The sequence below is a fragment of the Alnus glutinosa genome, chromosome 3 (assembly GCF_958979055.1).
Source record: "Alnus glutinosa chromosome 3, dhAlnGlut1.1, whole genome shotgun sequence".
NCBI lineage: Eukaryota > Viridiplantae > Streptophyta > Magnoliopsida > Fagales > Betulaceae > Alnus > Alnus glutinosa.
In genome coordinates, this window is record NC_084888.1 from 16,629,407 (window position 1) to 16,655,561 (window position 26,155).

Here is a 26,155-nt window from a genome sequence, read left to right on the forward strand (position 1 = left end):
CGCCAACCCCTCCGGCTGGTGGAGGCTGCTGATCATCATCTGAATCCATACCCTGGGGGCTACCGGGGGCCAACTGATCGGTACCCAACATCGCAACGTCCTCCTCATGGGTACTCTGGCTCCCCCCCACATCTGGCATCTGACTCTTACCAGCGAGTGGCACCTGGCTCTCACCAGATAAAGGCATCTGGCTCTGTACATGCCCCGGGCCCTGACTCGCCCCCGATGCTGGCATTTGTCTCGCCCCCGATGCTGGCATCTGTCTCGCCCCCAAAATCTGGCCCTGCATCGCCGCCTATGCCGGTATCTGTCCCAACCCCACAGCCGGCATCTGCATCTCCCCGGTCTGTGACAGTGGAAATCTACCATCCTGCGTCTCACTATACGTATACGGAAAGTGCGGCGTATAACCCTGTGACCCCATCCCCTCTCGCACCCACCATCGATAGGCGTTACCCGGTTGGGTGAACCCTATCTGAGATAATGTCTGTAGCTCCGACAGTGGAGAGCTGCAAGGTCCAGCTGTACTGGTCTGCTCGTGATCTGACGTGGGCATGGCCACCATACCCGGCAACAATGGTCTATAAGCCCCGTCTGGGTGGTGTGGCCACGCCGCAGTATATAATGCCGTCGAATCAGTGGGCGTGGTCATGGGGGGCACGGGTGGGCAAGGTGCCCGATATGCATAAGGAGGGGGTCTCTGGTCCATCAATACCTGCGAACAAATGTAGACAAATTAATTAGAATATTTTTTTTAATATATTTTTAATGAATATGCAAATTATACAACGAAATTTATGCAAATAATAAAAATTCGTATTGAGTTCAAGCGAATTGTACAAACAATATATATATCAGTCAAGTGTGTTGAGTTCAAGCTAATTATACTCACAACAAATAAATCAATCATTGTATCACGGGAGCTTCAATCGGATCAATGTCGGGCCTGTCGTACTCGAATTCATCATTCGTATCGGGTAGGTCATCAGTGGCTAGTACGAGCGGTACGCACTCATGGTAGGTTGTACCATCCTCATTACTCTCATCCCCCTGGCCAACGTCGTACACGTTGCGTGGTTTGGTCCTAACCGCACAAACCCAATTTGGGTTCCTTCCATCTTCGACGTAGAATACTTGATCCACCTGAGATGTAAGCATGTACGGCTCGTCCTGAATCAGTTCTCCCCTGTGGACGAGGTGATTGAAGTTGACAAACACTAGGCCATACTCGTCTATTGTGAATCCTCTGTCCATCGTGGGGTCTGCCCAATTGCACTTAAATAGGACGTACGTAGTCCTGTCATAGTACTCGACCTCAACATTATCGATTAATTGCCCGTAGTACGTTTCGCCTTCAACGGTAGGAACACATACGCCGCTGTTCTGAGTCCTCCTTCCCACATCATGGGCAAGCGTGCGAAACAATTTCCCATTTACCACGTACTTGTTGTACTTGACCGCTGTCTCCTTCAGCCCTCTACAACGCATAACCAAGTTGTGGCCCAATTCCTCCCTACGTTGATCGTCAAGGCCATCGACCTATGTTATAATTACAAATATTAAACATCACATTGGGTAATTATATTGAACCCGCATAAATTTATCCAATTTCAAAATTACAATTATTTCCTTACATATGCACAGTACCATTCGCAGAACTGCTCATGATGTTGTGCTTCAATAAGAGCCTCCGTAATGCGACCTCTAGTGCATGATCGCCTAAGCGCGTCTTTGTGCATCCTACATTCAGCGTATACAATTATGTAGTAATTGTTATTAATACTTTTATTCGAATTCTGTTAAATATATAAACACTACTTACGTCCGCAAATTGTGAAACTCTTCAGAGTTGAACACAATATAACGATGAATCTGGTGCATTATCAACCGGTTCAGGGTAACACGCGTGCCCGCCCCCTTGGATCCATCAGGATTTCTCTGAGGTCTGTTGTGGAATGTTGGTGCATGATTCAGATACCTTGAACAGAACATTACCAGCTCGGTCGCTATGTACCCCTCCGCAATGCACCCCTCTAGAGCCGCTTTATTGCGCACATTAGACTTGAAATTCCCCAGGCTCCTGGTGTACACACATACACGACAATTTAATTGTCGTCAATTAGGGTTACAATTAAATCAAAATATATATTTACATATTACGTCGAATTTTACCTCTCTGCCGGGTACATCCATCTATACTGTACGGGTCCACCGAGTCTACACTCGCGCACAAGATGCACGACCAAGTGGACCATGCTGGTAAAAAACCCTGGAGGGAATATCTGTTCTAGCTTGCACAAAGTGATACAGACGTCACCCTACAGTCGGTCCATATCTTCTTGTGATAGCTTTGTTGAGCATATGCCTCTAAAAAATGCAGAAATCTCCACAAGAGGTCTAACAACTTTATCAGGCAATGACTTACGCAGTGCAATTGGGAGAAGCTGTTGCATCAGTATGTGGCTATCATGGCTCTTCAAGCCGAAAATTGTACGGTCCTTGAGCCGAACACATCGTGAAATGTTCGAGGCGTATCCGTCCGGGACCCTCACATTTCGAAGGACCTTCAGAAAATTTTCTTTGTCCTCTCTAGACATGGTGTGACAGGCAGCGGGAATATACGTTTTACCATTGGCGGCCGTGAACGGATGCAACTTAGGTCTCAACCCCATTTCCTGCAAGTCCAGCCGAGCTGCCAAGTTGTCCTTCGTTTTCCCTTTTATATCCAAAATAGTGCCAAGTATATTGTCCATGACATTTTTCTCTATGTGCATAACATCAAGATTGTGCCGAAGCAAATTGTCTTTCCAATACGGCAATCTGAAAAATATACTTTTCTTCTTCCATATAACATCGGAACTCGCTGCACCCTTCTTCCGTTTCTTCTTCTTACCCGCGGTCTCATCCCCAAACGCAACTCCGTCCAACTGTTGGAGGATCTCGTCTCCGCATGGTACAATCGGCGCGCTGTCAAATTCTTCAGTACCGTCAAATGTTCTCCTGTTCAGCCGCCACAGATGTTCAGACGGCAGGTATCTCCTGTGCCCCATATAGCAAAATTTGCATCCGTTCTTTAAGCGTATAGAACGTGTCGATTGCATACAGCAAGGGCATGCCTTCGCACCCCTGTTAGGCCAACCAGATAAATCTGCATACGCAGGCAAGTCGTTTATTGTCCACATCAACTGGGATCGCATAATAAAATTTTCCTTCTTTGAAGCATCGAATGTTCGTACCCCTACATTCCACAGTTCCAGCAACTCATCAATCAATGGCTGAAGGTAAACATCAATATCCATACCTGGTGAGCTCGGTCCAGGGATAACCAGGGACAGGATGAAGGACGACTGTTTCATGCACATCCAAGGTGGCAAATTGTACGGCACAAGCATTACGGGCCATGTGCTGTGGGATGTGCTCATGTTCCCAAATGGATTAAATCCATCTGCTGTCAAACCAAGCCGGACGTTCCTACTCTCTGCCATAAAATCTGGATGTAAAATGTCAAACGATCTCCATGCCTCACCGTCGGCCGGGTACCTCAATACGCCATCCCTAGTGCGGCCTTCTGCATGCCATCTCATATGGGGCGCAGTATGCTCAGACATGAATAACCTCTGCAACCGTGAGATGAGTGGAAACCACCTCAAGATCTTCACCGGGCGTTTTTTTCTCGCTGATATGATCTCACCATCATCATCTACATGTGTATCAGCCCTCCACTTAGACTCTCCACATACGATACATGAATCTAATTCTTTATTGTCTTTCCAGAATAACATACAGTCATTACGGCACGCCGGAATCTTCTCATACCCCAGACCCATGTCACTTAGAAACTTTTTCGCCTCATACGTGTTATCTGGCAATGCCTCATCGCAAGGAGGCAACAACTGATTGATAAATTCGAGAATGTCTGAAAAAATGTTGTTACTAATACCTCCAACGCACTTCAAATTGTACATGTGTACAGTAGCACTCAATTTACTATGCTTTGTCCCAGGGTGAAGGGGCTTCTCGGCGGTCTTTAACAACTCTTGGTACTTCAATGCGTCCCCGCAAGAGGTATCTTCATCAACTTGTTGCGGAAGAGTACTGACGGCTTCAGGAACATCGTGCACGCCAAAGGCGTCACGCAACATGGCGTGCATGTTATAATCCTGTTCCACGGCGACACCCTCTTGTTCTGTGACTTCACCATGTTCAGTGCTACAGGCAGCGGTATCTGTGCCACTGTGATAACTCGAACACTGACCAAGAATAGCGGACCCAGTCGTAGTCTCACCGTGCATATACCACAAATTGTATCCCGGATTCATCCCCCTACCTCCAGTCAGGTGGGCAAGAACGTAATCTGGAGTGTGACACTGGTTATTTCGACAATACTTGCAAGGGCAGTAAATTTTTCCATCGACGGCCGTACAGTTACTAACGGCAAATGCCACAAACGCCCTACACCTGTCGTTATACCGTGTCGTACCCCTAGGTGCTGACATCCAAGACTTGTCCATATTTCTCTGTATAGGGTTAAGAGGACAAGACAAATCATACGTCTTACAGTATAAACGTGTAGGATTATTTATTTTTTGTTTTTAAGGGTTTAGGGTTAGAGTTTGTAAGGGTTTAGGGTTTAGGGTTAGGGTTTGTAAGGGTTTAGGGTTAGGGTTTATGGTTTTATTTATTTATTTACTTTTTTATAAGGGTTTATGGTTTAGGGTTTGTTAGGGTTTAGGGTTAGGGTTTTTTTTTTTTGAAAGTGTAGGATTATTTTATTTTTTGGTTTTAAGGGTTTAGGGTTAGGGTTTGTAAGGGTTTAGGGTTTAGGGTTAGGGTTTGTTAGGGTTTAGGGTTTTTTTTGTTTTGAAAGTGTAGGATTATTTTATTTTTTGTTTTTAAGGGTTTAGGGTTAGGGTTTGTAAGGGTTTAGGGTTTAGGGTTAGGGTTTGTTAGGGTTTAGGGTTTTTTTTGTTTTGAAAGTGTAGGATTATTTTTTTTAGGGTTTTAGTTTTTTTTTAGAAAGTGTAAGTGTTTTTTTTTTTTTTTTTTTTTTTTTTTTTTTTTTTTTTTATAAAAGTGTAGGATTTTGTTTTTTTTTTTTTTTTCTTAAGGGTTTAGGGTTAGGGTTTATGGTTTTATTTATTTATTTTCTTTTTTTATAAGGGTTTATGGTTTAGGGTTTGTTAGGGTTTAGGGTTTAGGGTTTGTTATGGTTTATGGTTTAGGGTTTAGGGTTAGGGTATAAGTTTAGAAAGTGTAGGTTTTAGTTTCTTAGGGTTTAGGGTTTAAGGTTAGGATTTTTGTTTATATTGTTAGGGTTTCTTTTTTTAAAAAGTGTAGGATATTTTTTTTTTAGGGTTTAGGGTTTAGGGTTCATTATGGTTTAGGGTTAGGGTTTTTATTTAGAAAGTGTAGGAATTTTTTTTTTTTTTTTTTTTTTTTTTTTTTTTTTTTTTAAGGATCTAGGAATAGGGTTTAGGGTTTAGGGTTTTAGTTTTTTAGGGTTTAGGGTTTAAGGTTAGGATTTTTGTTTTTAGTCTTAGGGTTTCTTTTTTTAGAAAGTGAAGGATATTTTTTTTTAGGGTTTAGGGTTTAGGGTTCGTTATGGTTTAGGGTTAGGGTTTTTATTTAGAAAATGTAGGATTTTTTATTTTTTATTTTTTGTTTAAGGATCTAGGATTAGGGTTTAGGGTTTAGGGTTTTAGTTTCTTAGGGTTTAGGGTTTAAGGTTAGGATTTTTGTTTTTAGTGTTAGGGTTTCTTTTTTTAGAAAGTGTAGGATATTTTTTTTTTTAGGGTTTAGGGTTTAGGGTTCGTTATGGTTTAGGGTTAGGGTTTTCATTTAGAAAATGTAGGATTTTTTTTTATTTTTTTATTTTTTTATTTTTTTTTAAGGATCTAGGATTAGGGTTTAGGGTTTAGGGTTTTAGTTTCTTAGGGTTTAGGGTTTAAGGTTAGGATTTTTGGTTTTAGTGTTAGGATTTCTTTTTTAAGAAAGTGTAGGATATTTTTTTTTTAGGGTTTAGGGTTTAGGGTTTAAGGTTAGAATTTTTGTTTTTAGTGTTAGGGTTTCTTTTTTTAGAAAGTGTAGGATATTTTTTTTTAGGGTTTTAGTTTCTTAGGGTTTAGGGTTTAAGGTTAGGATTTTTGTTTTTAGTGTTAGGATTTCTTTTTTTAGATAGTGTAGGATATTTTTTTTTAGGGTTTAGGGTTTAGGGTTTAAGGTTAGGATTTTTGTTTTTAGTGTTAGGGTTTCTTTTTTTAGAAAGTGTAGGATATTTTTTTTTTAGGGTTTAGGGTTTAGGGTTTGTTATGGTTTAGGGTTAGGGTTTTTATTTAGAAAATGTAGGATTTTTTTTTTTTTTTTTTAAGGATCTAGGATTAGGGTTTAGTGTTTAGGGTTTTAGTTTCTTAGGGTTTAGGGTTTAAGGTTAGGATTTTTGTTTTTAGTGTTAGGATTTCTTTTTTAAGAAAGTGTAGGATATTTTTTTTTTAGGTTAGGATTTTTGTTTTTAGTGTTAGGGTTTCTTTTTTTAGAAAGTGTACGATATTTTTTTTTTAGGGTTTTAGTTTCTTAGGGTTTAGGGTTTAAGGTTAGGATTTTTGTTTTTAGTGTTAGGATTTCTTTTTTTAGATAGTGTAGGATATTTTTTTTTAGGGTTTAGGGTTTAGGGTTTAAGGTTAGGATTTTTGTTTTTAGTGTTAGGGTTTCTTTTTTTAGAAAGTGTAGGATATTTTTTTTTTAGGGTTTAGGGTTTAGGGTTTGTTATGGTTTAGGGTTAGGGTTTTTATTTAGAAAATGTAGGATTTTTTTTTTTTTTTTTAAGGATCTAGGATTAGGGTTTAGTGTTTAGGGTTTTAGTTTCTTAGGGTTTAGGGTTTAAGGTTAGGATTTTTGTTTTTAGTGTTAGGATTTCTTTTTTAAGAAAGTGTAGGATATTTTTTTTTTAGGTTAGGATTTTTGTTTTTAGTGTTAGGGTTTCTTTTTTTAGAAAGTGTACGATATTTTTTTTTTACGGTTTTAGTTTCTTAGGGTTTAGGGTTTAAGGTTAGGATTTTTGTTTTTAGTGTTAGGATTTCTTGTTTTAGAAAGTGTAGGATATTTTTTTTTAGGGTTTAGGGTTTAGGGTTTAAGGTTAGGATTTTTGTTTTTAGTGTTAGGGTTTCTTTTTTTAGAAAGTGTAGGATATTTTTTTTTTAGGGTTTAGGGTTTAGGGTTTAAGGTTTAGGGTTAGGGTTTTTAGGGTTTGAAAGTGTAGGATTTTTTTTTTTTAGGTTTTAGGATTTAGGGTTTGGGGTTTAGGGTAAGGGTTTTTTTTTAGAACGTGTAGGATTCAGAGTTTATTTAAGGGTTTATTATTATGTTGGTTTTATTGTTATGATTTTAGGATATAAAGTTTAGGGTTGGAGTTTAAGTATTTCTTAAAAAGTAGACGGTCAATTTTAATTATTTCTTTTTTTATTCAAACCCATTTTATTTTTTTTGCCCATTTATTATTTTATATATATATAAAACCTCTCAAATAAAAAATTAGGACAAAAAAAATTAAAAACAATAAAAACACATGGTAAAAAAGTACATGGCTTCCAAAATATATATATATATATATATATAAAACCTCTCAAATCAACAATTAAAACAACAAAATTAAAAACAATAAAAACACAACAACATAGTGTAAAAGTACAAGGCTTCATGAAAAAAAATTAAATAAATAAAAGCCTAAATGACACAAAAAATACAAAGGCGTACGCTAAAATATCATAAAAAATGTACTAACCAAATACATGCAGCATTGTTAAATATATATATATATATATTAAAAAAAAACACCAAAACCGAAATGCAGAGTCCATTAAAAAAAAAAAGCACAAATAAAAATATATGTATACAAATTTAGTAACATTGCAAAAAAAAAAATAGAACAAATAAAAAATCATCACAAATATTAAAAATCACTCGGCCGGATATACATGTAGAAGAAAAAATTAAATACAAACAATTAGGGCCAAAATCATTCACTGCCAAATTGGGTCACTGCCGGCTGGATAACTGCATTTGGAGGAACAAAATATCCCAAAAATATCAAAGTTACCAAAATATACCAAAATGATATATGTAGAATCCGGTAAAGAAAGGGGAGAAAATGAAAGTGTACCGGAGCAAATTCACGCACGGTCGGAGAAGGAGCTGCTGGAGAGTAGTCCCAGTAGAGAGAGAGAGAGAGAGAGAGAGAGAGAGAGAGAGTCGGTGAGAGAGAGAGCCGCTCGTGCACCGACGGTCACGACGCCGGCCGGCTGAGGTCGACGTACGGGGAGAGTGAGAGAGAGAGAGAGAGAGTGATCGTAAGAGAAATGGGTAGCTTCCAGAGGAAGCTACCCATTTCTATATAATATATATATACATATAAAATAATATAATAATTAATAAAATCAAAAATTTTAAAAAATCCGAATTCATTTGGCCAGGTGGCGCGCGGGAGAAGTCCCGCGCGGCAGACCTGGCCAAACAATTGGACACGTGTATGGAGTACACATGTCCAATTGGAGACGTGTATTTCAATACACGTCTCTAATTGTAGTTTTCTTTTAATAAAAAAATATATTATAATTATATATAAAATAATATATGAATATATATATATATATATATATATATATATATATATATATATATATATATATATATATATATATAATTTATTCAATAATTACAAATACAAACCCATGCAGCCTTAAATGTATGTATCGTACATATAGCAAAACCCTAAGCGCTAAAACTAAACCGTAAACTATAAATTAAAACTAAAACCTAACCATAAAATTAAACTCTAACCCTAAGTGCATAGACTATATATAGATATAAACTATAATTTTAAGGGTACGTACTATATATAGTCATAAACCTTAACCCTAATCCTCTGTCCAAAAGTATATACTATATATATATATATATATATATAGCTATAAAACTAAACCCTAAGTAAATGTACTATATATATAGCTATAAATTTTGTCCTAAGTATATGTACTATATATATTGGAACAATCTAATTTTGAACTGCTCATGGTTTAATATATATATTTAACAGTGTACAATAATAACACATGAAAAATATATTGACATTATTATTCATAAAATGTCAAATCAATTTAATTATAACACATAGCTTTAAGTGTATATATTATATATACCTATAAACCCTAAGTGTATATACTATATATAGCGATAAACCCTAACCCTAAGTACATGTACTATACACATAGCTATAAATCATAATCTTAAGTATATGTACTATATATATCAGAACAATCTAATTTTGAACTGCTCATGATTTAATATATATGTATTTAAAAGTGTACAATAATAACACATGAAAAATATATTGACATTATTATTCATAAAATGTAAAATCAATTAAATTATAACCTATAGCTTTAAGTGTATATATTATATATACGTATACACCATAAAACCCTAACCCTAAGTGTATATACTATATATAGCGATAAACCTTAACCCTAAGTATATATACTATATATAGCTATAAACCCTAACCCTAAGTGTATATACTATATATAGCGATAAACCCTAACCCTAAGTATGTATACTATATATAGCTATAAATCCTAAGTTTAAGTGCATATACTATATATATCGGAACAATCTAATTTTGAACTGCTCATGATTTAATATATATATATATATATATATATATATATATTTAAAAGTGTACAACAATGACACGTGAAAAATATATTGACATTATTATTCATGAAATGTAAAATCAATTAAATTATAACCCATAGCCCTAAGTGTATATATTATATATACCTATAAACCCTAACCCTAAGTGTATATACTATATATATCGATAAACCATAATCCTAAGTATATATACTATATATAGCTATAAACCCTAACCCTAAGTGTATGTACTATATATAGCCATAAACCCTAAATGTATGTACTATATAAGGGACTAAACTATAAGTATTTAATTCATTATGTAGCACAAAACTCTTAAAATAATTGCATTTACTATATATAGCCATAAATAGCAAGGTTACTGTATATAGTTTCTAAACCGATTACATGCATGCATATATATATATATATAGTATTAATTATAGGTTTTTTAACTTTGTTATGTTTTTTTTTTTTTTTTTTTTTTTTTTTTTTTTTTTTTTTGTTTCTAAACGTAGATGGTGTACAAAACTAAACTCTAATTTGAACTATTTGGTTTAATTAGATATATAGCACCAAATTTGTTTAATTATGCATATAGTACAATATGTAAATTAGGTTAGGATTTACGTACTTATTAGTATACTATATATATATAAATAAGGAACCTAAAAATATAAATTCCAACCATAGAATTTACATATAGCATATAGCTTTCAAACCTAATTTTATGTGATAAGTTATGTACACCGTATTTTCACAGATTTGTATGATTAATAAGATAAGGAGTTTTTTTTTTTTTTTTTTTTTTTTTTTTGTTGTTTTAAAAAATTAACACAAGAGTAATTTTTTTTTTTAATATATATTTGGCAAAAAATAACAATTTGACACGTGTATTATTACACGTGTCAAATTGGACACGTGTATTTAATACACGTGTCCAATTGGACACGCGTATTATTACACGTGTCCAATTGGACAGGTATTAAATACTCGTGTCCAAATGGACACGCGTATTATTACACGTGTCCAATTGGACACGCGTATTAAATACGCGCGTCCAATTGGACGCGTGTATGACATGTGTATTAAATACACGTGTCCAATTTGACACGTGTATTACATACATGTTTATATATATATATATATATATATATATATATATATATATATATATATATATATATATTCAAATTTTACATCTATATGTATAGGGTACCCAGAGGAAAACTCTTTAAGAATCCATTAAAATTCAACTCACATGAAGCTTATTGAGGAGCGCAGGGAGGAAGCCACACATTTGGTTGGGAGGGGGCCAAACAAAAAAAAAAATTAAAATATGTGGTCGAAGTATAAATACAAAATATATTGGGTGGGTTTGATATCTCTTCATCTTCAAGTTTCAATGCATTCTTGTGTCTTTTATGTGCTTGGAAAAAAAAAAAAAAAAAAGACACACACACACACATCTTTTCTACAATACCTTTCTTCTTTCAAAATTTCTTCATTATGATTCCAACTCATGTAAAGATCAATATTCTCAAGATTTTTTTTTTTTTTTTTAAAAAAAAAAAAATCTTCATCTTCCTAAGTTCCTAGCACTCAAGAACGAACTTCCAAAAAAATATGCTGAGAAATTTGCTCCTCTATTTTCAATTTGCACCATACTTCAATTCATTTCTATTTCTCCACAAACAGAGGCGGAGCCAAGAATTTATCCTAGTAGGGGCAAAATTCGAATAACAAAATATAATGATAAAATAAATTTTTATTATCATTATATACTTCATTTATATTATATATAAAATTATGGTGAACACAATTCAAAATAAGAATAATAACACAGTATGTGAATCACAAAAAGTACATCTATCAGACTTCATAAATATGTCATAATTAATATATTAATAAGTTGTAATGTAGGCAATAGTTTAGAATTAAACAAAAATACAAAGTGTCTAAAATTGCATCCTACGCGTTCTCAGAGAAACAAAATCATCAAGTATCAAATCTGAATTGAAGCTCTCAAAAATTTCCCTCTCAATATAGACAACTAAACTATTTGCGAGAAACTCATCGTCCATTTTGTTACGAAGTCTTGTTTTAATGACTTTCATAGTTGAAAATGCTCGTTCGGTAGTTACTGTAGACACTGGAAGAGTCAAAACAAGATGAATCAATCTGTCAATAAGATGATATCTCTCTGATTTTTCTGTCTCTATCAATCCTCGACATAATTCTGCAATGGAAGACAAATTTTTTAATTTCGGATCATTAAGCATATCAAGTTGAAAATGTTTCAATTAAAATCTCATATTAATTTTCTCTTGCTCTGAAAAATCAAGAGGATAATACTTTTCTGCAAGCCTACATATATCATCAATGTTAAAGGACTTATAGGCATCATTTGGATCCAAAGTTGAACTAAGTGTCAAGAGTTCCATTGCCCCTTCACTAAACCTATTATCGAGCTCTTGCAACTGAAAGTCTATAGTAGCATTGAATATGTCAAAATGATAATGATGCTCCATTGTGATGTGATCTCGTTGGTGACGACCTCGGCGTTGAGCATAATGAGCACCCAAATCTGGAATGTCAATTTCAAATTTCTTGTAGAAAGATACTACTTCCTCAAGCAATTTATCTCAATCTTCATCTCTCAACTTTTGGATAAGTTTTTTTTGTATTATCAACCAATTGCACAACAGTCAAGATATCTTGAGATTTTTGTTGCAAATGTTGACAAAGGCCATCAGTGATACCCATGATTTCCTTCATCAAATGTAAAATGAATATGAATTGAAATGAAGTAATCATTTTATAAGCAGCATTAGCATCACCACCTTGAGAGTAAGTGGATCCTTCATTTATAATATTTTCAAGCACTGAACAAGTAGCACTAAATAGCCATACTAGGCTACAAATAGATTGAAAATGAGAACTCCAATGAGTATCACCAGCTCGTCTCAAAGTGCCAATTTGGTTAGCTCCTTTTCCAGTTTCAAGTTCATCAACAGCTAACAAATGTGCAATTTCTGCTGCTTGAGTAGCTTGTAGTTCATCATGACGTTTACATGAAGCACCAACAACATTGATAGTGAAATTCAAATTTGAGAAGAACTCATGAACAGAAACTACCTCTCTATATGCAACAACTAATGCTAATTGTAATCGATGAGCGAAACAATGAACATAGTACGCACAAGGGCAATCATTAAGAAATAATGCTTGTAATCCTTTCCATTCACCACGCATATTACTAGCACCATGATACCCTTGTCCACGAATATTTTGAATATCAAGACAGTGTTGAGAAAGAACAATAGATATTTCATTCTTTAAAGTTGATGCCGATGTATCTTTAACATGGACAACATCAAAGAAACGTTCTTGTATAAAACCATCTTTGTCAACAAATCTTAAAACAATAGCCATTTGTCCTTTCTTAGACTCATCTCGTGCTTCATCAACAATAATACAAAATTTTGAATCACCAATTTCTTCACGAATTGCATTTCGTACCTTCTTTGCCAAGACATGTAAAATATCTTTTTGGATATGATGTGAAGTATATTTAGCATTTTGTGGAGCATTTTCTAAGACAACCTTAGCAACTTTCTCATTGTATGTGGATACAAGTTCTATCAACTCAAGGAAATTGCCACGATTTTTTGAATCTGGACCCTCATCATGACCTCTAAGAGCACATCCTTGGGATGTTAAATAACGAATACAATCGATTGAAGTCTTCAATCGCAATCGATTGTTCAATTTTTGTTCCGAAGTTTGCTTATCAATCACATTTTCAATATGTTGAGATTGATTCTTCAAAGTATCACAACACTTAACAGCATTATTATGAGGTGAAGATGCATTAGCTCCAGGTCGTCCCGTTGGCTTTTTACCGAAAAGATAGCAGGGCAAACAATAAGTAGCATCTTTTGTAGGAGAGTATTCTAACCAATTAAACATCTTGTACCAAGATGATTGAAATCTTCGACGATTTTTTCCAATTCCCGAAAATGGATATCCAAAACTGTTAGAAGGAATGAATCTATATGGACCGTCTCTAAGATAAGCACGTCTAATTTCATCCTGTTGATTAACTGGATATTCCGATATTTGAGGACGTAACCCTGGATCATGTTGTATAGCAGAAATGTCAACTGACTCAATTTGAGATTCAATTCTTAGCATCTTAGAAAGACGTTGCTCAGGAGCTGAAGCTTGAGGAATAGATGTGGAAGAAGATATTTTAGAATTGGAATCTGCATCTTTTTTCTTAAAAAATGCATCAATTCTTTTTGGCTTGCCCATGATGTAACCTAAGATTTTTCGAAAACCTGAAAATTTATTTTTCTATTAGTTTTAAGTGTTTTTACACTAAAAAAACTCATAACTTTTGACACATATTCCAATGATATTATAATTAAATTATTACAATATAATGATCACTATCAATCTAACCAATTTTTAAAAAATTGCTTAATAAAAGGACCAAACAATAACAAATAACGTACCTGAAAATGGCAAAAATCTATTGAATCTTATTGACACTAACAAAATCTCAAAGTATGAAGAAAACCTTCTCCAAAGATGCCAATGTTGTTCTTGTCTGAATAAGAAAACAATCATAATAAAAAATAATAGTCAATATAAATTTATTTCTAGCTAATCACATAAATGTAAAATAAATAATCCAAAAAATTGTTAGCATAAAAAAATTTCTAAATTCATGACACACCAGAAGTGGACAACATTAAGATTATTCAAATAATCACTAAATCTCTACATCTACAACACACAGACAATACTACACATAAAAAAAAAAAAAAATACATTTGTAAGTAAACATAAAAAATTACCTATTAAACAAAATCACACACATTTACATATTTGTAAATTGTAATCTCACAAAAAGAAAAGAAAAAAAAAATAATTGATGTATGATGAGTGGGGTATGGCCGTATGGGTAATTGTGTTAAACAAAAAGATAAGTTTTAATATTTTATTGACACAATGAGTCAATGACACATCTTACAAATTGACAAGTGAACAAGACAAAAGATGACTTATATATTCAGTATTCTACCACTTTTATCTCCAGACTCATAGACTCTATGATGAGTCTGACTGCCGATGACACATGACAAATGAAAAATATAATTTTTTAACATTAATCAAGAGTTTGCAAAGGCAGCGGCAGCACAACAATACGCCAATACAACACCTTTTCAACAAAAAAAAAAAAGAAGCAAACATCAGGACTCTCTATGACAGTATCATTATGACTCCATTACTTTTTTCTGTATTTCCATCTCCATCTCCATAAACTCAAAGACTTAACTCACCAGTCAGGCAGTCACCACAGTTTGCCCAGGCTCGGCGATACCAACAGGCGAAGAAGAAGAGCGGAGCTGCGGAACAACCAATTTCTTGAGTGATTTTCTTCAATTTTCAACCCAACGGTAGCAGCAAAGGCTTACAGAAAGAAGATTATGAAAATGTTTAGGTTTGTTTCATAACTTTCATTGTTTGCTTCGGTCTTCACTCTTCAGATTGGTGTAAAAATTAGAATATTATACGGTTGTAGCTAGGTAAAAAAGTTTGGTTGGATACTTGGGTAACTTGTGTTTGATTTGTGAGAGATCAACCCAAATACTTAATTTTTTAAAGGGCTAGCCGGTTGATTGGGCTTAAATTTGTAGGGGCGAGAGTGCTAATGGACCTAAATTAGACATATAAATTTTTTTAAAAATAATAAGATGCAGGGGCCGGTGCCCTTGCTCGCCCTCCCTTGCATCTGCCCCTGTCCACAAATGATAGACTGTTTCATAAAGAACCAATCGACACAGATAAGCTCTAAAATGTTTATTCCTCCACACTTTAACAACAAAAATGGGCCAAAATTTCTAAAGGGTAGGGCCAAAAATTGTAATGGGTAGGGGCCAAATAGACGAAAATCAAACTATACTTGTTATTTTTATTATTATTATTATTATTATTATTATTATTATTTATTTTTTATTTTTTTTGCAAATGAATTGGGAGGCCATGGCCCCTATCGGCCACCCCCTAGCTCTGTCCTTGGAGGAGCACCCAGTTGGACTGTAACACCTCCAAAATTAGGTAATTTATTTACTTAACTAAGAGGGTTACTAGCAATTTCCTAACTTCAAGTAATAATTGACTGGAGAGATTACCCTTAAACTAAATTAGAGTAAAAAGGGCATGCAGAAACTAAAATCATGATCTGAGACTTTTACTTCTAAATCTGTAAGCCATATAATTATATCATCAAACATAGACTCAGAGCTTCCAAGAAGACATTATTATAACAACTAAATTCTATTTACCCAAACTAGACAATATGAGCTATCTGCTTGGCGTCTTTATCCAATGAATTCCTCACTCTATCCTCAAGAAACTTGCTAACATGCAAAACACTAAAGGTGTTTCACAGTGTAAGAAAAATAATTGCGTAAGTCTAGGACTTAGTAAATAAATAATTACAAAACCAACTATTCAATGAGCCTTAAGTAACAATTTGTATCTCTAGAATCTTAAATGTGGGTTTTCACAAATATGGTGTATTGCTTCTATTATTACGCCCAAATAGAAAAAGTAATTTATTTTAAAGAGACGACAGTCAAATTCTATCAAAATGCTTAACAGATTTAGTTAGTGTGCCACATCAGTATGAACAAAATGATGACATGTGTCACACGTAATAAAAAAATTATATTAAAAATATAGAACATAAAAATTAAAAACTTAAAACAATTATTTTTTTTACAAAAAAACAAAAAAGAAAAAAAGAAGAGAAAGAGGTTTGGGAGAGATGGCTACTAGGAGTAAAAATACGGGTGGATAATGATTGCCCACATCCGCTATCCGCACCAAATAGCTATCTGCTATTCGCATATGCGGATAGAGATAGTGGTTTTAAGGTATGCGGATGGGATTACTGTTGAGTGCCAAATATTGTATATTTAGACCCAGTAATTCACATTTGTTAAACCTTTAGCTTTGTTATTTTTTAATATTTTTGGTTAGTTTTTGTATTTTGGTATTTTTATAGATCATTGACCGAAAACGGCAGTTTTAAAGTGAAAAATGCAGAGGTTTGGAAGAAAGCACACTTTGAAAAGACTTAGATGATATGGTAATGTTGAACCAAATCAATGAAAGGATTAAATCAGATTGGATTAAATTTTACGTTCTGTACAAGTCATAGTATTTTGACCATAACTTTCAACTCAAGTATCGTATTAAAGTGAAATTAGTGGCGTTGGAAAGCTAATTCAAAATAATACAAATGATTGTGAAATAGGATTTTCCTAATTCAAAATTCTGCTATGTTATAAGTGTTCCGCAATATAAGAACTCGAATTTCCTTTCTCCTGGCGGTTGCAGACATCCCAAACCCTAGCATTCTTTTCTTTTATTAGGGTTTTGAGGGGTAGATGTGACATTCTGAAAATATGGCTCCAAACCCTAGCATTCTTTTCTCTTATTAGGGTTTTGAGGGGTAGATGTGTCATTATGAAAATATGGGGTTTAACCTAATGTTTTGCTATAAAAACTCCATGATGGGCACCACTTAGAGCATATCCCAACATTGTACATAGCGTCAGCTGGGTTCTTTGACTTTTATTCTTTGTAAGTCTTTTATTTTTATGTTCTCAATAAAAGTTAGTATTTTGTTTTTAGTTATGAGAGGTGAAGTCGTCAACTAAGTTTAAAGATGAAGCCTCGCCATTGATTAGATTTCGTGTTTTTATGTTTTGATTCATATAATTCGAATGTATGTTCATTTCAATTCAATTAAAGGATTAAAACTCTTTTAATTGATTGTTTCGTTTAATGTATGTGTACACGTTAGATATTCAATGTGTTTCATCCAACGGATACATTGAATCTTTTGATTTAATTTGGATATCCATTGTGATTTGTTAATCAAACAGATACATTGGATGGTTTTGAATTAAATTAGATATTCATTATGATTTGTGGAAATGATGGATTCATTGAATTTTTCAATAGGTTATTTTATGAAAGTAAGAACATGCATAGGATGTATGAACAAACATGAAAATATGTGCTTTGATTTGGCGAGGTGGATTCTAAAACCTTAGTGTTTTTTATTAATTGTTTTTATTCTATTTTATTTTAGCTAATTATTTTCCATCAAAATACCAAAAAAATTGGAACTTGGTTAAGATAGAATTAGTTTAAATATAAATTAATTTTCACAATGCAATTCCCTGTGGATTTGATCTCGCACTTGCACATATACTATATTGCAAACGATTCGCGCGCTTGCGAGTATTAAAATTTACACATCCAGCTTTTAGCGCTGTTGTCAGGAAATTGTTTTGTTTAAATTGATTTTATTTTTCTACTAGTTTAGGTAGATTTTTGTTTTATTCTTCTTCTTGCAATTTTTTTTTTTTTTGCTTTATTGTCTAACCAAAAAAAAAAAGAAAAAAAAAAGAGAATTTCTGTCATTATTTTGTAGCATTGGTGAGATAATCCACAGAATTGGGCTCGAGCACACCAATGCAAAGGAATCACCTGCGGCAGATTAGTAGCTAAAAGTTTGCCAAAAAAATTTATTTTTGGTCCATTTTGTGAGTTTTTAAGTTGTAGTTTTTAATTTTTAGTGTATTTGTTTGTGCTTCTATATTAATTTTTTTTTTTTGGTTGTTTTAAATTGCTAGTATGGTCTTACAGCGCTATCCAAGTGTCTAGACAAGTCCTGGCTATGAAAGTCTTGGGACGTACTTAAGAGGTCCGTGTGACCCCCCTCACTTTCTTAGGAACGAACTTGGGTCCTTGGAGAATTCTGTCTACCCCATTTGCATTTTCTTTTAGTTGAAAAAGAAAAGAAGATGGTTGATATTTTATGTGGAATATTTGCATGTTAAAGAGTGAGAGTGAAGCATGGACAATATGTTTTGCCTAGTGATAGGACACCCACTTCTACCAACTACACTGCTAATTTCTACCCACATGAACCATGTTCATATTGCTCTAATCCTTTTCATAGTTCTATTAATTGTCCATCTTGGGGACAATTCTCCAATTTTTCACATGAGCAAATGAATATCAATTTCTCCAGTTCAAGGTTTGAATCAAATTCAAATTTTTACAACCCGGACTGGAGCAACCATCCTGATTTCTCGTGGCAAGCTCAAGCCATGGAAAATTGTGCTCCCCAATAACATGAACTGCACCATCCTGAATATCCGTAGTTCGATGACCAATCTTCCCATCTTTCATCCTACAATTATCCAGCTTCATCTTCATAGTCAACTTTGGAAGACACTCTCAAGGCCTTTATGTAGATCATAGGCCAAGCGATTGAGAGTTGGGATGACAGTTTGATCGTCTGGTTGCTGAGTTAAACAGAATAGAGGAAGAGGAGTTTCAGAGTCAGTTGATGGTTGAAAGGCACTACATGATTGATGAGAATGAGTCCAGCAATCCTCATCATGAGCATGCCCATGCCACCACCACACTTGGGAGTGACGAAGTTGTTGAAAAGATTGTTAATGAGCCAAGTCTGGACGATCCATTGGAAAAGAGCTTTGCTCATTTCGAATTTGATATGGACCTTGACATGATACATGAGCAAGCTAAGGCCTTATTGGATTCCACTCTTGAGATACGACCCGAGAATGGGGAAACCACTGAGATATCATTCCCTAACGCATTTTCATCAGCAGCTGAGGAGGAAGAGAAAGAGGAGCACTTGGAGTCTATTGAGCACCTGGAGCAAATTGAGCCTCTGTCAACCCCAAATTTGTCCAATGACAAAGAAATTAGTACTGAAGCTCATTCCTTCATCACCATTCCTTTTGAGACACTTCATGAACCCCAAGCTTCAGTTCTTCAATGTCTCAAAGAGCCATCTTATGATAAATTTGTCAAGGATCTATGCATACAAGGTCACAAATCTAGGAATTATCTTCCTAATAAGATCCTTCGAAGCAAGCAAGTAGGCTACCTGAGATGGCGAAATATTCTGCCAGAGGGCTATCAAATTTTAAAGAAGAAAGGGTGGAAGTGATTGATTGGACATCCCAATGATCGGGCAAAGTGTGGTAACTTTTCCTTTCCATTTTATTTTCCGCACATTTTCTTTTAGTCGTTTTTCATTTCATTTGTGTCTTTTTCTTTTGTTTCTAATAGCAATTGACCTTGTGAGGTGTGCTTCTGTGAGAAGTATTGATGTTAGCTTGTGACAGGTGTGATTGTGTTTAAGTTAGGGGCATGCCCTGTCCTTTTTTACACCATGATATTTCCTTACTCTTTGTAATGTTTTTCTATACTACACATTGTGGACAATGTGTGATTCAAGTTATGGGGTATGGAAACACAATCTGTCTGTTTGTTTGTTTATTTTTATTCTTTATTATTCAAAAAAAATAAATTCTATTTGTCTGTTTGTTTATTCTATAAAAAAATAAAAAAATAAAATTGTGTTATGTTGTTGATTGAGCGTGATTGCATTGCAATTGTGGTTTATATGTCATTGGTTAGTTTAACATCTTGAACACTGCATGTCATTAAAAATCTGAATCTTTTAACTCAATTGTTGGATTAGAGAGACTTCACTTGTTTGAGATGTTTATCACAAGCACATTAGCATAGGGTCTATAAGGTATAAGATTTGAATTGAAGAATATGTGTCTTATTTGTAGGATGACATGTTGATGAAACCTAGGCTCAAATCTTAAATAAATAAATAATAAATGATCAGTTTGAATACTCGTTGAGTAACTGGACCTCTTGCCTCACTAAGCATTGAGTGTTCGTGCAAAAAGATGAGAAATTCAATTTGGTTGATTGTATGGCTAATTTGATTTCGTAGCCTTTTTGACTTGAGTAATTAAGCCCTTACGGATGTCTCTACATCTAGTGCCCTAAAACCATTTGGTTTGGGAGTCACTGACCCAACACTCATTGTATAAGTCAATTAGAAAGCTTAAGGGAGTTAAGTATTGTACAGCCTACATTTATATATATATAAATGATTTAAGCCTTTGTTGTTTTCATTTGGCAATAATTCCTATGAATTTTGTGGTAGACAAGCTTTGAGAAAAATTGAAACCTCATGAGTCTATGTTAATCTCACTTTGCACTTATTTGAGCATGTGTTGTCTTAATTTTCCAACTATGAGTTAAATGATTTATGATGTCCTGATGATGTAATTGTGATGTTCACCTTGTTAAACCTACTCATAATATATTAACCATGTGTTTGTGTGGAAATCCTTGTTTGTCAACAGCATTGTGCTTCAATGTTGGTGGGTATCATTTCTGGCAAATCCTCACGAGACTTCACTTGTCCACTAGGGAGTCCTCGAGGTTTAAAATGCTTGTTGCATACGCTAAATGCAATCGTCTCTCCCACGACAGCAGGCTTATGTTTCTTGCTTTGATTTTATTTTTCATTTTGGTTTGCTAAGAGACTAGCAAAGTGTGAGTTTGAGGGTATTTGATGAGTGCCAAATATTGTATATTTGAACTCCTTAATTCACATTTGTTAAACCCTTAGCTTTGTTATTTTTTTAATGTTTTTTTTTAGTTTTTGTATTTTGGTATTTTGCAAATCATTGAGAGAAAACGTTAGTTTTAAAGTGAAAAATGCAGAGATTTGGAAGAAAACACACTTTGAAAAGACTTAGATAATATGGTTATGGTTAACTAAATCGATGAAAGGATTATAACGGATTGGATTAAATTTTACGCTATGCACAAGTCATAGTATTTTAACCATAACATTCAGTTCAAGTATCATATTATAAGTGCCCCGTAGTATAAGAACGTGAATTTCCTTGCTCCTGGCGGCTGCAAACACTCCAAACCCTAGCATTCTTTTCTCTTATTAGGGTTTTGAGGGGGTAAAGGTGCCATTTTGAAAATATGGGGTTTAACCTAATGTTTTGCTATAAAAACCCAATGATAGGCACCACTGAGGACATATCCCAACATTGTATGTAGCGGCAGCTGGGTTCTTTGGCTTTTATTCTTTGTAAGTCTTTTATTTTTATGTTCTCAATAAAAGTTAGTATCTTGTTTTTAGTTATGAAAGGCTAAGTCTTCAACTAAGGTTGAAGATGAAGCCTCGCCATTGATTAGATTTTGTGTTTTCATGTTTCGATTTATATAATCCGAATGTATATTCATTTCAATTCAATTAAAGGATTAAAACTCTTTTAATTGATTGTTTCGATTAATGTATGTGTAAACGTTGGATATTTAATGTGTTTCATCCAACGGATACATTGAATATTTTGATTTAATTTGGGTATCCATTTGATTAACAATCCATTGTGATTTGTTAATCAAATGGATACATTGGATGGTTTTGAATTAAATTGGATATTCATTGTGATTTGTGGAAATGATGGATTCATTGAATTTTTCAATAGATAATTTTATGAAAATTAGAACATGCATAGGATGTATGAACAAACATGAAAATATATGCTTTGATTTGGCAAGGTGGATTCTAAAACCTTAGTGCTTTTTATTAAAGTTTTTATTCTATCTTATTTTAGCTAATTATTTTCTATCAAAATACCAAAAAATTGGAACTAGGTTAAGATAGAATTAGTTTAAATAGAAATTAATTTTCGCAATGCAATTCCTTGTGAATTCAACCTCGCACTTGCACATACACTATATTGCAAACAATTTGTGCGCTTGCAAGTATTAAAATTTGCACATCAATTACTGTTAGTTTTATTGGCTACATTCTGTTAACAAAATCACTATATTTTAAGTGTGCTGCTAAAACAAGGATGCCGTAATATTTCAAAGTCCTCAGAATATTTAGAGATTATTTCTTCAATATAGAAAGGGCCTTAATATAACAAGTATCAGTGTCACAAGCATCAAGAAGGCAATTTTCGGTTTCGAAGATGATTCTGCACACGTATTAATAATTTTATCATAACTTTCTACTCAAATATTAGATTGAGATGAAAAAGGTGTCATTGAAAAGGTAATAAAAAATACAAAAACTACATTGTCCGGATGGCCTAGAGAAACGTCCGGACAGCCCGACAGACGCGTCCGGATGCCTATCAGTGTTCGAGAAAATTTTGAACTGCGCAGCACAAGCACATCGGTGAAGATAGCTTGCAACCGTCTGGACGCTAAGGCATTACCTTTCGGATGCGGAAGATAGATCCTTAATAAGGAAACGTGTGAAGTGCGTTATGGAAGTCGGTTGCAGTTTGCCATCCAGACGCCCTATGTTTAAGACCGGATGCCGCCCAGAGATCTCCAAATTAGTGTTGAATTAGGTCTTCAAAAGCCTATAAATAGAGATCTCTAGGTTTGTATTATTCACAGAATTAGGGAGTGAATTCTTTTGTACTAAGAGATGGTGTTTAGGCAAAGATTGTGATATATGCTAGCTCTCTTAGGGTGGTTCATAGGTGATTTGACTAGCTTTGAATTCTAGCTTATGGAGGAGCCCTAAGCTAAAGAATTCCATTGAAGACCAGTAGGAGACTTGGTTAGGGAGCGTTCACGTATAGGTACGTGTTAGAGTGAAAGGTATGATCGCTGCATCAGGGGCATGTGAACGTTATTGCTTTGTTACTAGCTTTGTTTTTTGAATAGTGGATATCCTGGGTTTGGCTGCCCCAGAATGGTTTTTCTCTTAATTGAGTTTTCACTTTGTCAACAAAATATTTGTCTCCTTTAAATTCTGCATTTAATATTTTGTTGCATACTTGATCACACACACACACACACACACACATTAATTAGGAGTCTTTTATTTTTCAATTGGTACTAGAGTAGGTACACTCATGTTTGGATTAATTTTCTGAGTGTGATCCATATTTTTGTTGACTTCTTTTATCATGAATTCTTCTCAATCATCTAAAGAGAATTCTGATAATGAGCTCTTTGAGGATTTTCTTAAATTGAGTAAAAATTCTAAAAATTACAATAAAGAGCTCAAAAAGGATAAGCAAGAAAAAAAGTTTTTAATCATTAAATTGTCTGAATCACATGCTTTGATTGACTCTTTGAAATCTGAGAATACCTTATTGTTTAATACTATGGATACACTTGAGAATAAATTAAAAGAGTCTGAAGATCTCTTGAAAAATTCTCTAGTGGTAATTTAAAAAGCATGCTTTGTATTCATACAGATATTTCTAACAAGCCTAACTTAATTATTGATATTTGAGTACTTCTACTTCACATGCTTCTGATTCTGAATTAGATTCTATTGTTATTAAGCCTGTGATAGTAGATACAATTTGTTTAGATAATTCTGAAAATTCTTGCTTAATTGAGGGTGTGAAGCCTAAGTCCAAGGAATCAAGAACACAAGGTAAGTTTGTTCCTACTTGTCATTATTGTTGAAAGATTGGTCATATTAGACCAAATTGTTATTTGTTGAAATCCCACAGGCCTTAGAATAAGTAGGTTGCTCCTAAAAATGACAATATTGTGAAACGTTCTTCTGATAAATATGTATCGCCCTAGAGGAGACAGCTATCTCAAGAAGGTAAGAACTTTGTTGTGTAAGAATGCTAACCTAAAATTGTAGAGCCTGTCAAGAAGCATTTCAGCAAACGAAGTTAGCCTACCTACCGTCACTGTGGTGTCATAGGACAAATTAGGCCACACTATCATCAAATCCGGTATTAGAAGCCTCGGATCAAGAAACAAGAGCCAAAGATAGGTAAGTCTAGCTCCAAACCTTCTATGGCTCATCATGTTTTTCGGTAAAAACGACAATATCCTCAAAGGGATTCTCCCTCATGCCATCATTGTGGTAAGTATGGCCACACCAAGGCCAAATGCTTTAGAGTAAAGCCTCACAAGCCAAAGAAGAATCAGATCTATGAAGGGCTTGTCAATATGATGAAGAGTGTCCTAGTCAAACTAAACAAATTGGACATGGCTTATAACCCTACCTCTCAGGTAAATAAGGCATAGGTAAGGAAGGATGAGACCATTTACCCCTGGAGGGGGAGTGGACTCACCTAATAGAGGTGTAGTCTCACCATGCCTAGGATTTTGATTCCTAAATCTTAGTGCATGTCAGGTTGCATTACATTATTTATCATGTCATATCTTATTCATTCTTTGCATTCTGTTTGAGTAACCATTTATTCTATTCCCATATTTTCTTTTACTTGCCTTAAGAAAAATTTCTTCAGGTATTTAATGAGGATGACAGCAAAAGCACTTCGAGTGGCTGCTTTTCTGTATTGGTAATTCCAAACCTCTCTCCCAGAGGTCATGTGGCGCCCCAGATTTTAAGTCATAAAATAAAATTTCTTAAATTAGAATTTAAAACTGATTAAAATAAACAAGTCTAGAATTGACGTTTGATCCACAAGACTCGATGCTCGAACGGCTTAATATTGTAGGAAACAATATTCACATTCAGTAACTGATAAAATTATGTGTCTTCACACACATTATTAATCCCCGAAAAATATATAAGATTGCATGAATATTTATGAAAATAAATATTCTTTAGTCTTATTATTTTATAAACCATGAGTTTGTAAATAAAGAATATTATTTTATACTCTAATAATATAAATGGATTATTAAATAGACACACTGAAATATTCAGTGAGCTAATTAAATATTATTGGTATATAATAGTATTGTATAATATTTACTATATATATATATATATATATATATATATATATATATATATATATATATATATATATATATATATGTATGTTTGGTATATATTTATGCTATTATAATATTGTGGAGATAATAATATTAACGATAAAACGAACTAGACTTAAAACGAGTTTAAAACTATACCCTAATGAGTTGGATTAAATGGTAAAGACTCAATATATCTACAAACAAAATATCTATGAGAAATATCTACGGTAAAAACGCAAATAGTAAGTTTTGTAAAATATCTACAGATTAACTCAAGTTAAAACTAACTGAGATAAAACTTAATCATGGTTTAATCGAAATATCTATTGATATTTTACCTTTAACTCGGGTTAGTTTAACTAAGATAAGAAGTAATCATGATTTACAAAAAATATCTTGTTTATTTTTATAAAAGGAACATTCGCCCTCTGTAAAAACACACAGCTTCTTTCTTCCCCTCTTCTTGGTTTCTGAACATGCTCCTCTCCTTTTCTTATTTCTTTCTTCTTCCTCTTTTCTCTTTTCTTCTGCTCTTCTTTGCTCATTCCTTCTTTCTTTCATCTAAAATAGAGAGAGTGAGGGAATATGAGAGACCGAGAGAGAAGTTGAGAGAATGAGCGAGATCAGAGAGAGGGAGAGACTCGGGAAAGAGAGAGTGGTAACAGAGAGGGAGAAAGAGACGCTGAGAGAGATCGGGAGAGAAGAACTGAAGGATCTGTGAGACCCGTGACCAGATCTTCCATGGTCATCGGTGGGTCGACTCTGGTGGTGCCTAGGACGCTATTTTCGA

At 34.2% G+C, this 26,155-nt stretch overlaps 1 protein-coding gene across 1 annotated transcript; it reads right to left on the reverse strand.

Moving 5' to 3' along the window:
• Positions 1 to 12,336: 12,336 nt before the first annotated feature.
• LOC133863230 (uncharacterized) lies at positions 12,337 to 14,001 on the reverse strand. Its single transcript, XM_062299191.1, has one exon. It carries the CDS (start codon positions 13,999 to 14,001, stop codon positions 12,337 to 12,339), a length of 1,665 nt encoding a protein of 554 aa, XP_062155175.1.
• Positions 14,002 to 26,155: the final 12,154 nt, after the last annotated feature.